We start from the raw sequence: 13,378 nt of genomic DNA on the forward strand, positions 1-13,378 counted from the left end.
TTTCTGATTATAAAATGAACATTCATTCATTATAGGAAACACATTTAAAAGGAAAAAAGAAAAAAAAACTTATTTTGTGTGTTTCTTTCCAGTTTCTTGATGCCTGTTTTAAGACGAATTAAAGCCAAACAGCCTATATACTGGTTTTGTTTTCCCACTTTGTATGATAGCAGAGGCGTTTTCCATGTCAATAATCATGTATGAGGATTTCTTCAAGTTCCATCAGTAATTGCACTGCCTTGAGAAATGAGGAAAGAGCACACATCAAAGAGTTCTATGAAGGGTAAACGCAGCGATATCAAGTAAAATAAAATTGTCTACAGTTCACCCACAGCTGACAGTGAGAATGAGTTTTCCTTCCCAGGTTACTAAGCCTTATCTTCCTAAGCAAGATAAAGCGGTTCTTGACTAGAGAAGTAAAATACTGCTTCTCAAACGTGAGCCTCAGGTGTAAATAAGCCCATAGAAAACTAGCTCCTGTTCAGAAGAGATAAACCAAGGAGGAACTCGTCCAGCAGGGGATGATTTGAAAGCAATTTTATTATTATTTTTTTTTAGTTTTACTGCTTTTTAAAATTGAAGTATAATTAACATTCAATGTTACATTAGTTTCAGGGTAGGTTTTTGTTTTGTTTTTAGATTTTGTTTATTTTCGAGAGAGATCATTCTATGAAGGGCTCAATCTCACAACCCTGAGAATATGACCCAAGCGAAATCAACAGTTGAACGCCCAAACTGACAGGGCCACCCAGGCACCCCAATTTCAGGTGTGATTTTTATGGCTGGTGTCAAAGGAAACACTTGGTGCTCTGTTTGGGAAGTAGAATTGGGCCTCATGAATGTGGCTTGATCAGACAACATGTGGAGACCACTTACATCTTCTTGGCATCTCCTCTTTAAAAAAAAAAAAAAAGTTATTTATTCATGAGAGACACAGAGAGAGGCAGAGACATAGGCAGAGGGAGAAGCGGGCTCCCTATAGGACCCCGGGATCATGCCCTGAGCCAAAGGCAGACCTCAACCACTGAGCCACCCAGTTGCCCCCTGGCATCTCCTCTTTAACGGAGAAACAAGTTAAGTGCCCAGATTACCCACCGCATTTTCCCCAAGGGCATAATGATTGTTACCTCCTTCACCAGCTACATCCTTCCAGAAGTGAGACTATTGCCACCTGCCCTTGTACTTCTTTCGGGGAATTTGAAGATGATGCTCCTTCCTTGGGATACATTCCTTCCATCTGTTAGAAACTTGTAATGCATTGGTTTTGTTCCTGACCTTGGCCGACAGTTTTCATAATTGAAATACAAGTAGGCAATAGCTGCAGTGAGAACAGAGTCCTCCCGACCCACACCTGCCAGTTATAAGGCCCCACACAGTGCAGTGCTGAGCAGGTAATGCAGTAGCCCTGCTGAGAAGGCCAGGTGAGCCTCTTGCACCGGTACCGATTATAACCTGGGGTTTTAATTGCTACCACCCCTGCCCCTCACCGCTACCAAAGCTACTGACTTCTCCTTAGTCATTTAACAAACATTTGTTAAGCATTTGAAATGAGCCAGAGCCTGTGCAAATAAAGAGATGAATGAGCTATGGCATTTACTCTCTGCAAGTATACCTTCTATTGGTGCTGGAGGGTGTTGGGTAAACAGATAAATGCAATATAAAGAAGTCTACCCTTTAGGTCGCTAAGCGTTGGAGTATTTTTTCCAGAACTAGGATTATGGTGAGGTGAAGGAGGGAGGGACATGTAAGTATAGGATAGGATCTGGTCTTTATTAAAAATCTTTATTTTTTTTTTGCATCAATTACAATTCTTTAAAATACTGAGTGAGAATATTGTTTACCTCAATATTATGTTTACTAAGTTTTGGGGTCCCCTGTAAATTTGGCTCCTCCCTTGCCTCCCCCTTGTTCTGGCCTGGAACTCAAATCAGACCTCACTTTCTGGGCATCAGTGATCATCAGTTCACATTGATACGCAGTGGGTATCCAAGCTGAGTCACTCCCCCTGTTCTTTCGTGGTTGGAATATAAGTAGGCTGGCCTTGCCACTAATTTTGCTATTACCCCAAGCACACAGCTTTTCTTTTCTCAGCTTCAATGTCTCACCCAGAATAATAGCTAAGCCCAGAGAATTATCTTTTTGACAATGACAAGAATGTCTCCTTTTGACAAATATTTGTGGTGTACTTACCACATGCAGGCGCCTGTATACAGAGCCATTGACGTGAACAAGCGTGGGTGGGGGCAAATAAGTAAGCAAGATCATTTCAGTGTATGCCACATGTGGTATGAGGGAGCATCTGTGTGTGAGACATTCCAATCGGGGGTCAGGGAAGTTCTCTCAGAGGAGGTGGTATTTAAGCAGAAACATCAATGGCAAATACACACCATGGCCTAGAAGTCTCAGGTTTGCAAACTTTTTTTTTTTTGACAGCTAATCTTTAATGAGTCCTTTGTGCCTGTTATAATATCTATAACCACTGTACCAGTGCCCACCCATCTCTCTCAATACTGTGAGATTAGGACTCTTGCTATATCTTTTTTTTAATTTATTTTTAAATAAGTCTGAATGTTTTTTATTATTTTTTTAAAGATTTTATTTTTTCATGAGAGACACAGAGAGAGGCAGAGCCACAGACAGAGGGAGAAGCAGGCTCCATGCAGGGAGCCCCATGTGGGACTTGATCCCAGGACTCCAGGATCATGCCCTGAGCCGAAGGCAGACGCTCAACTGCTGAGCCACTCAGGCGTCCCTATATCTTTTTTTAAAAAAAGAAAGATTTTATTTATTTTTTCATGAGACACAGAGAGAGAGAGGCAGAGACATAGGCAGAAGGAGAAGCAGACTCCCTCTTGAGAGCCTGATGTGGGACTCAGGACCCTGGGATCACCACCTGAGCAGAAGACAGATGCTCAACCACGGTGCCACCCAGGCGACCGGGACTCTTGTCAACATTTTTTCTGAATTGATAAGGAGACAGAATCACAAAGTTAGTTACTTTGGGAAGATCACGAGCTACCAAACGGTGGGAAAAGAATGGGCACGTGATGGGTGGGGGGTGGTGGTGGGGAGCTTCCAAGCTGGCCCTGCAATGATTCACCAGTTCCTTAATGAGCATCTGCTATATTCCAGGCATTGTACGGAGAGGGGCATATGTCCTCCTCCTCCTCTTCCTCCTCCTCCTCTTCCTCCTCCTCCTCCTCCTCATCTACCAGGACTTAGTCAATGCATTCCATGCATGTCACAAACTTTTAAAACAGTTTTGGAGGACGATGGAATTGCTCTAGATCTTGATTGTGCTGGCTGTTACAGGTCTGTGTGAATCTGCCCAAACTAGCAGAATGGTGCATTAAAAAGGGTGAATTTTACTATATGCGAATTATATTTAAAAAAAAAACAAAAAACCTAAGACACAGACACAGACACAGCCCGCATCCGTCCCCTTGCACCGGCTCTCCCAGCCCCAGCAGCCGGGCACCTCCGAGCGGCCCCTGCCCCAACCTGGGCGGGGGTGAGGGAAGAGCCCGGGGGGCGGGCCCAGGTGCGGGGGGCGGGAAGGTCGGCGCAGCGGGTGCGGGCAGGGCTGGGAGCGCCGGCGGCCCGCGGGGCGAACCCGGGGAGGCGGGGGGATGCCGGGAGAGGGGGAGGGACGTGCGGGCGGGGGAGCGGGAGCGGGAGGGAGGCGGGAGGCGGGGAGGCGCGCGCTGCGGAGCGAGCCCGGGGCTGCGAGGCGGAGACAGCCAGGCCCCCGGCCGCCCCGCCCGCCCTCCCGGCCCCGCGCGGACCGACCGACGGACGGCGCTGCGTGCAGGAGGCGCCCGGCCATGTTCAGCCGGAGCTCCCGGAAAAGACTCTCCAGCCGCTCGGTGAGTGTCCCCCCCGGGGCCCCCGCCTGCGCCCTGCCCGCCCCCCTGCGCCCGGCGGCCGCGCACCTGTGGCCCCAGGTAAGCCGGCCCCGCGGGCGGGGCGCGTCCGGGGCGCGCGGGAGCGCTCGGAGGCGCGGAGGGCGTTAAGTTCGAATCCCCCGTCGGGGCGAGAGCCGGACCCGGAGCCGCGGCCCCGAGTGTCACAGAGTGGGGCTGCCCCGGAGAGCCCCCTCCCTCGCCTTTTTCCCCTGAAGGCGGATCGGGATCACGGTACCGAGGCTCCCCCGGTGCAGGCTCCTGGAGCTCTAGCCGCGGACTTGACTTTGGGCTGTGTTTTGGGGTGCCCCGCGCTACCCCCTTCCCAGGGGCACGAGCTTGGCCCCAGGCGAAGGCGCGATGGTCGCTTCTCGGGGACCCTGGGGGAACAGAAAGGTCTTGCTTTTGTTTCTTAGGACCCCGCGACCAAGGTGTCTGGGGGAGACAAAGCCCCAGCCGTGGCCATCTCTTGGTGGCCTGGTGCCCACGCCCGAGGTAGCCCGTCCGGGTTCACAACCCTTCCCCACAACACACAGCAGCGTGGGAGTCAAACCCGATAAGGTGGGGTGGGAGGGGCAGGTCATCCGGCCCGGACGCCGGTGGGGCTTGGAGGGAGCCCCCGGGTGGAAACGTGGTTGTGTTGTCTTTTCTGTTTTGAAGTTGACCGGACTGGGGCGGATAGAGAGAGGCCAGCCATGTAACGCCTGCGGTGACCAGTGCCCCGGGTTCGCCTTGCATAAATGGAGGTAGGATGCATCAAACCCGAGTCCTAAGGCGTAACGCTTCGGGGGAGGGCGGACTAGGGAAATATGTATGTGCATATATATATATACACACACGCACACACAAACGCCTATATTTATCTCCTTTTGTAAATCTCACTTGTAAGTCACATGGAAAGAATGCAAAGGCTGTTCCTTTAAGAATGAGGCTACATCTGCTACAAATATCGAAAGGTGGAAGTGGTGGCCAGACACTGGGGGATGCAGGAGAGCTGGGCTCAGGCTGCATTTCCCTGATGGGAGAGTTTTGAGTCCCTCCTACCCACGCTCTGTGTATCTAAGTTGCTCAGCCCCCAAACAATTCAACTTGGGCATGGCAGTGTCTCCAAGGGCCGCAGTGTAGGGTTCCGAGGATACCCTGGACTAGCTGGTGTTTTCCGATTGTGTTTTTAATTCAGCCCCTGTAGCTCTTGGGTCCCACCCACAAATCCACTACTGCCCGCCTGTGCTGTGTCAACCCTCTTCGGTGGCCAGATGTTTCTTATTAATGTGCCGTGAATGTTGACTTCCAGGCAGCCCCAGCCTGGATTGGAATGATTATGTTTGGGAGATGCGGGATCTGGGTGCCCTCCCATTGCATCTGGCTGCTGGGGCTCTGGTTGGAAAAAGTTGGGGTGCAGGCTTGCAGGATCTCAGTTTGATGATGTAAAGAGAAGAGGTGGATCCTTCTTGGCAACTTCACGGAAAGGAAAAACCAGTGACAGGAGGATATTCTCCGACATCATAACATGTTCTCTCTTTGATGAGTGCATCTTTCCCTTTTCCCCACCACTCATATGGCTCTTTGAAGAGGGCGGTTTCTGGGCACAAGGGGAAAAAAGGATGCTTTGATTTTATTTTACCCCTCTGTACGCGCTTCTCTACTTTCTCCCAAATGGTAATGTGTGCTGGGCACCCAGTTATAAGGAAACTCCCAACCGGCTCCTTCAGAAATTAAATGCTTTTGTTCCTGCCTCATATGGGTCTGGCAGCCTCTTTGCCTTTTGTTTCAAGGCACTGAGCGGAGCCCTTATGGCTTCCCCAGCATTTAATAACTTCTGTGTCAGAGGCAAGGCCGGGCGACCTTATAAATATGTAATGGGCAGAAAGAGGCATCCATCAGGGCTGGTTTTGTAGCCCAAATAGGTGTGGTCTGAGCTGGCCCCCTGCACATCCCAAATGCAAGAGTAGGTGATACGTGGAATAGGTGTAGGAGCTTTACTTGCAAACCCAATCCAGGAGGGCAGGACCACTCGCCGCTTCCTTCCTGATCTGTCTTGTGCTCACTGAGGGTGGGAAAGGCAGAGCCCGAACAGGAGAGTGCTTGCCAGCTCCTCCCCTACTCTGGAGTCTTCTGAGAGGTCTGTGGGGTGGTGGTTGTGTGGGGGTTGTGTGGGGGTTGTGGCGGGGTGCTCCTTCTTTCTTCCCTGTGACCTCTGACCTCCAGTAAGTCACTCACTCTCCGGGGTTCTCGGTTTCCCTAGCCATCAGGTGGGAATAATAATGGTACTTAGCTCACAGCATTATTGTAGGGTTTAATTGAGATACGGAAAGCACATTGTTTGCCAGGATTAGGCACACAGTAACTATTGGCTACCTTTGTTCATTATTTTTAGCTTCCTCTCAACTGCTGCTTGGGAGGAGGCATAGCTAGCCTGTTTGAGGCTGCTGGGTGTCCAGGTTACTTTAGACTTTCATGACCACAGTTTCTTGGAGAACCTTCAGCTGTTTTAATCCAGTTGATTTTGTGACGCGGAAAACAAGTGTTGTATTTTCAGCCCATTATGGAGCCTTTCTTTTGGAAAGAGACCCTTTCATTAGGCTGAGATGGGTTTTCATGCAGAAGCAGTTTCTCCACTGGCAGGAGAAAGGCTTCACTTTGGCTCCATGAATGGGGTTTTTATGGCATTTCCACCCATTGCTGGAAAGGAAGCAGCTCCTTGCTTTTGCTCCCTCCTTTTCCCCCATGGGCATATTTTCTGGTGACCTTTTGGAGAGGAGGGACAACCATTTCTGGGTTACAGCACAATGTTCTTTTTGGCAGTTTGAAACCTACAGCATGCTCACTTTCCACTCCTCTGCCTGGGGAGGCTGTGAGCCCCTGGGAAAGACCGTTGTGCCCTAAGAGAAGCAGAAGGCTGGCCTGACATAGGCTGAAAGGCTTCTTTTGGTCTGACCCAAAGAGAGAGAATTTTCCTTACCCTGGAGTACCAAGGCACCCGAACTATAACTGTTTGGCCTCTCCTTTAGCATCTCTGCTTCCACAGTGGTCCCCTCCAATCCACTGCGCACCAGCGGACATCTCCCAAAAGTAGAAGAGAATTGTGTCCCTGCATCCAGCTTGAAAGCACTAAGGTTCTAGGGGAGGAAGCGTCTTGTAAACAAACTTTGCTTCCTCCTCTGGTGCGGTGGAGGGAGCTAAGGCTTTGAAGTCCAGAAGGAGCCGCCCTGCTGTCTTGCTCTGGCTTTGACAAGCTGGGTGACCTTCAGCAAATGGCTTAGGCTCCCCGAGTTTCATTTCCCTCCACTGCCAAAGTGAGATCGCTCTACTGAACAAATATTTGAGTGCCTGCTTTGTGCCTGGTGCTCTGCTGGTGCTGGGGTTACTGCAAAGAACACACCAGACGGGATTCCTGCCCTCATTCACCAAATAATTACATGTTAGATAAGGTGGTCTGGAAAGGACCCCCTGAGGAGGTGACATTTGAGTGGAGACCTAGAGGAAACAAGGGAAGAGGAGGAACCCTGTTGATTCAGACCTGGGGCGAGAACCAGCTGTATCACCATCTCCTGGGAGCTTGCTAGACATGCAAAATCACAGGCCCTGCCCAAGACCTCCTGAATCTGAGTCTGAGCTTTAACAGGATCCCCAGCTGACTCGTGTGCACTTTAGAGAGAGAGAAATGGCGAGTTCTAACACCTAGCACTGCGTATGCCAAATTGTTCTCTGTACTCTGGGGCTTTCTATGTGTGAGGAAAGATGCCGAAGGTCCCATGGAAGTCTCTTAGAGCTTGTGGGTTTTCCCTGAGTTAGAATACTCTTTCCCTATTTCTACTATCACCCACACCTGTAGGTGACAAATGTGGGGATTTGTAGGCTTTTTAAAGGGGGTGGGGGGAAGCAAACCCTAGGAGGATTTTCGTGCCTTGGGGAACAGAGGGCTCGCAGTTGTCCAGCACAGCACTCTCCTCCACCTGACCTAGGGTAGGAGCAAAGGTAAGCAAGCCCTGCTCCCTGCAGGTGACCTGGCCACGAAGCAGCAGCACCTCCGGGCAGCCTAGGGCAGACCCCACAGTGGCCAGGCCTCAGAGTGAATTTTCATTAAGAGGAACATTTAAGGCATCTTCATGGACTGTGGCCAGAACAAAATCATTAATAACTAAGCTCTTAGTGTACAATGAGACAGCGTGCTCAGTGGGGGGTTCGTTGGGCTTGCTTGTTTGCAACCAGTTTGAGCAGGGAGAGAAAAATAGCCATTTTTACAGTGAAGATTTGCCCTGTGAATGCCTAGGGTCTGATGAATAAAATAGTAATAATAATGCCAAAACCTCAGCAATGCCAAGGATGAGCGTTTACCCAGTCCTGAGTGACGTGCCTCCCCATATTACGTGCACTTCTAGTTCATCCTCACCAAACGCTCCAAGGTAGATGTGGTGATTTCCCTGATGAGGAGATGGAGGCTCAGAGTTGTTAAATAATCTATCCCAGGTCTCCTGGCTAGGGAGGATGAGCCGGAATTTAGCTTTAAAATCCAGGTTCATTTTCTTGTGACTTATTTCTCTTGTTACCTCTCTGTTGTAAGGCAGAGGGCTCTCTGGTCACATCTAGCCTGCAGGTGGATTTTCTTTGGTCTGCACAGTGTGTTAAGTAAGAGGGCTTTTTATAACATTAAAAATCCAGGTTTCCAGCTTCTCTTCAAAAATGCAAAGATGTGGTAGCAAGGAGCCTACTTTGCTCTCTGGCAGCGGATAAGCAGTCTCCCTTCAGATGGGTGTGACCTTGGCTTGCAGTAGTCCCTGACATTCCAGGTGCATTCAAGGACCTCTTCACATATTTAGATGGCCTGTCCCATACTGGAAGTGACTGGAGTTTGTAACTCCTGGATAAGCATTTTCCTCTCTCCAAAAATGATTTAAAAAAAATAGTAAGATTCTGTAATGTTAGCTACTATTTTAAAAGTATTGACAGTGCCAGGCAAGAATTTTACATCTTTCTTGTCTTTCACTTACAACAGTCCTTGGCAATGGCACAATTATTTATATCTGTTTTAATAAGGAAACCGAGTCTCAGGGTCGAACAATTTGCCTAGACTCCATAGCCGGCTAGTCGATGGTCCTATAACTCCTGTCTGACTGCGGAATTCTGTGTCTGGACCAGGACTTTTCAAACTTGGCTTACATGTGAATTCCCAGGGCATCTTATTCAAATGCAGATTCCAATTGAACAGGATTGAGGCAGGGGCCTAAGATTCTGCATTTCTAAGAAGCTCCCAGGTGATGCTAATGCTGCTGGTCCAGGGACCACACTTTGAATAGCAAGGGTCTGGACCAGGGGCTGGCAAATTAAGTCCCACTGGCCAAATATGACCCATTACCTGTTTTGTATGACCTATAAGACATACATGGTTTTAACATTTTTTTAATGGTTGGAAAAAAAATTAAGGATAGTTTATGACATAGGAAAATCCTATGAAATTCAAATTTCAGTGCCCATAAAGAGCTATCTGAACAAAGTCAAGCTCATTTGCTTGCATACTGTCTATGGATGTTTTCTTGCTATGGTGATAGAGTTCAGTATTTGTAACAGAGATCGTATGGCCTACAAAGCCAAAACAATTTGCTATCTTGCCATTAACAGAAAATGTTTGTTGATCACTGGTCTGTACCACTGTCTAGGGGAATATGCAAGCAGCTTCTCCTGGTTTTAGGAGAAAGGATTCTGAGAACCTTTTGGAATCAGAGGAAACCTCCCCTCCCCTCCAACCTGGATGGGATTGGTGCAGAAATCAAAGACAACCAAAGAACCAGGGAATAGACCAAAGCCATTTCTAAAGGGCATGTGGAGATGAGGTTTGCTGGACCAGATCAATGAACTGCCAGTGGATTCTAAGCTCCTTGTAATCCCTTTAACGTTTCAGCTTTGCTGATAAATGTAAATTCGACTTGACTATTAAAAGGCGGGCTTTTAGAACAAGCCTCCTGGCGTTGCACTTGCAAGAACAGCTGACGTGGACAGCTCAGACCAGTGGTAGCTATGTGAGGTGGTTTTAATAATGCAGAGCGGTTTGTCTCTGGACAACCAGCGGCCTTTCCAGGCAGGATGCTTTGGCCTCACGCAGCCACCCCAGAGGCAGTGCTCACTGGGTCAGCCAAGACTGCCTCGAAAAGCATCTTAGTTGCCCTGGCAATTGTGTTGATTGATGACTCGGGTGGTGATCTGGGGAGATGCCGGCCTGGTTTCCTTTAGTGGATTGTAATTTGGCTAAGAAATGGGTTCCCACCAATTATTTTGCTTAGGGAGGAAAAACACTCTCTGTCTCAGTCACTTGACGTGCCAAGAAAAGGGGGGAAGAAAGAGATGGTGAGTGTGTATGTGTGTGTGCACCCAAGGTTTATGCCTGGAATCCTCAAAGTAGAGAAGGATCCTTAGCAACTCAGAAACTTACTGTTTGGCTCACTTTATGTCCGTAGCATTTGATAATATGTTTGATGGAAGCTCTAGCACCTTCGTAGGATTTTTTCTCTTGAAGAAACCTAATAGTTCATCCTGTATGTCTATATTATTGTCTCTGATTTCAAAATAAGGCATGGCTATTATGAAGTATTTAAAATCACACATCCTCTCACACGTGCACATATAAAATGTACAGCACACAGAAGAAAACCCTTAATTAGATCTCAGAGAGCAGGGGTCAGCAAACTATAGCCAGTGGGACAAAATCAGGCTGCTACTTGTTTTTTAGAGCCTACTAGCCAAACATAGTTCTCATATTTTTAAATGGTTGAGGAAAAAAAAATCAACAGAAGAATAACATTTTGTGGCACATATAGATTGTATAAAATTTACATTTTAAATCCATAAATAGAGTTTTAATGGGACACAGCCATGCCCATTCATCTAGTATTCATCTCTGGTGGCTTGTGCAATAGCAGAATCAGGTAACTGAGATAGCCCTCATGGTCCAGGAAACTGAAAGTGTTGACGACATGGACCTCTGCAGAAAGTTTGCTGATCTCACAGCTAGAGACCTATTGCTTATGGCTTGGTTTTATTTCCCCAGATTCATTCAAATTATTATTTGTTGGGATGCCTGGGTGGCTCAGCGGTTGAGCATCTGCCTTTGACTCAGGGCATGATCCTGGGGTCCTGGGATCGAATCCCACATCGGGCTCCCTGCATGGAGCCTGCTTCTGCCTCTGCCTGTGTCTATGCCCCTCCCCCCTCTCTCTCTGTGTGTGTGTCTCGTGAATAAATAAATAAAATCTTTAAAAAATTATTATTTGTTAATAAGATTTCAGAGAATATATACATTCTATGTGGTCTTTTATAGCATACTTTAATAATGAGAAATTTTTTGGACATCTTCATATGTCATTATACAAAGAGCAAAAAGATGTAATCTAACACATTTATTAGCTTTCAGAATCTAGTGTATGGGTTATCTATCACTGAATTAAAAATTTTCTGTCTGTGGCCACTTTGGTTGTTTTCCATTGTCCCTGATTATATATTATATGATAATAGCTTTTCCTATGCTACAGCATGACTATGTGGGGCTCTTGTCAAGTTGTCCTCCAAGTAGATGGTGCCAAATTCCACCCCTGCTATTAAAAAAAATCTTTGTATATTTATGTGTTCTTCAGGCTGAAACTTTGAAACATCTCAGCTTGTATAGCAACCTTGTAATTAATCCTTGTTTAATCACCCTGAGTGACAATTTGTACCCGATGAATAGTGAGAAAACACGGAGCATTGTTGTCAATCATATTTTTTTCGAAATACATTTTTTTTTTGTCTTTAATCCTGAAAGTGGTACTCACATTCTGCTGAAAGATTGTCATTCATCCTTATGCTTCTGTTGTTTAAGGTTGGTGGGATGAGGGGGGATCTCATAAATGTGTTATTTTGTGGTCTGTTGGTTCAAAAAGCTGTAAGGTTATCCTTTAACTCTGCCATTAATGAGAACCCCAGAGGGAATTCCCTGTGGACAGAGGAACATTCTGTAAAGGCAATGATTCCCAGAGCATTGAGCACTTTGAGATCAGAAGGCTTCTACCTGCCTTGTATATGGAAGAGCCATGGGGGGTGATCTCTGGAGAGGAATGTATACTGTGAGGCAGTGTCATAAAACTTCTATGAAGCATCTAAGGGCTTCTATGGGAACATTATAGTTGAGTGGTTAAAGGAACAGGCTTTGAAGACATTTTGCTTGGATTATAGTCTTGTTTCTGCCTTTTACTAGCTAAGAATCCTTGAAAACATAACATAACCTTTTTGAGCCTTTCTTGGTTTTCTCACCTGAAAAATGGGAATAATACTATTACGAGGTTCTCTTATGAGACTGTCATGAGGATTACATGGGATAAAGCATGTAACATGCCTCATTGTACATGTTGTGTAATGTAAGCTCCATCTGTTTATGGTCAAAAGAAATGAATAGTAACAAGACTACATAGGAGTACGAAGGTAGGAGCACCTGGTGGCTCAGTTGGTTAAGCATCTGACTCTTGGTTTTGGTTCATGGCATGACCTCACAGGTTGTGAGATTGAGCCCTGCATTGGGCTCCATGCTCACTGGGGAGTCTGCTTGAAGATCCTCTTCATCTACCCCTTCCCCTACTCGCAGTGTCTGTCTCTCACTAATAAAAAAAAAAAAAAATCTTAAAAAAAGAAGGAAGGTGTGGGTTCATGGCCCTGGGAATTCGAGATTCAGTGACAGAACAAGTCACCCCCACCGTGAGCTGCAATGCTTCATTTGCTAAATGGATGTGATGATCCTCGTTTTATGAACTTCAGCCAGAAGAGATGGGATCCCCAAGCTCCACTACCCTCAGCGACGTGGGAGTTCAGGTTCTAAAGAAATGAATATTCCAGATGGAATAGCAGATTCACATCACACACTTACCTGCCGACATAGACACTTCAGATGAAATGGAGTTTGGTAGAATTGAATCCTATACCCTCAATATCTGTTTGCTTAAATGAAGTATGCATATGATGTTTGTTCAAACAATTTGCAAACCATAACAAGAAGACATTTAAATTTTGCCCTTGGGATGAGTATATAAAAAAAAGGACCTTTTTTGTGCCTCACACCTATCCCCTGGACCATGAAAATTCATATCCAAGATGAAAGCCACGCATCATTAAGGTGGTACTTACTCCGTGTTACTCAAGCCTACTTAATAAGTGTCAGTGTTTGTGGCTTCTGGTGCGCCATACCAAACACTTTAACTTACATGATCATTAAGCAGAATCTTCCTTTTCTAAGGCATGAAAAACAAGGATAGTTATACAACATTTGAACCCAAGATTATACCCTGAGAACTCCTGAGATAAGATCTGGCCTCTACCTATATTTTGTTGACATGGTACCAGATTTAAAATGTTAGGTAGTTGCCAGCATTTGATGTTTCATGTAAGAAATCAGATTTGAGGTTTTCTCTGGGATAATGAGACTTTCTGGCAGTTCTGGCCACAGGCCATTCTTCCCT

At 46.7% G+C, this 13,378-nt stretch overlaps 2 protein-coding genes across 5 annotated transcripts in view; both read left to right on the forward strand.

Annotated features, from left to right (window-relative positions):
* ADAMTS9 (ADAM metallopeptidase with thrombospondin type 1 motif 9) overlaps positions 1-13,378 on the forward strand; it is a 397,174-nt gene that overhangs the window by 216,328 nt on the left and 167,468 nt on the right. The gene's annotated exons all lie outside the window — the stretch shown is intronic.
* Positions 3,770-13,378, forward strand: part of PRICKLE2 (prickle planar cell polarity protein 2) — a 320,980-nt gene continuing 311,371 nt past the window's right edge. For 3 of the 4 annotated variants that reach the window (XM_077858181.1, XM_077858180.1, XM_077858182.1), the window contains exons 1-2: positions 4,005-4,136; positions 4,563-4,648. Coding sequence is in view for 1 of the 4 variants with exons in the window: in XM_077858179.1 (XP_077714305.1) it covers positions 3,825-3,866; positions 4,563-4,648 (128 nt within the window). In the remaining 3 variants the exon portion in view is untranslated. Of the gene's footprint in view, positions 3,867-4,004; positions 4,137-4,562; positions 4,649-13,378 lie in introns of those variants that run through there. The other variant, XM_077858179.1, reaches the window with a different exon arrangement.

Source organism: Canis aureus, chromosome 19 (assembly GCF_053574225.1).
Source record: "Canis aureus isolate CA01 chromosome 19, VMU_Caureus_v.1.0, whole genome shotgun sequence".
NCBI lineage: Eukaryota > Metazoa > Chordata > Mammalia > Carnivora > Canidae > Canis > Canis aureus.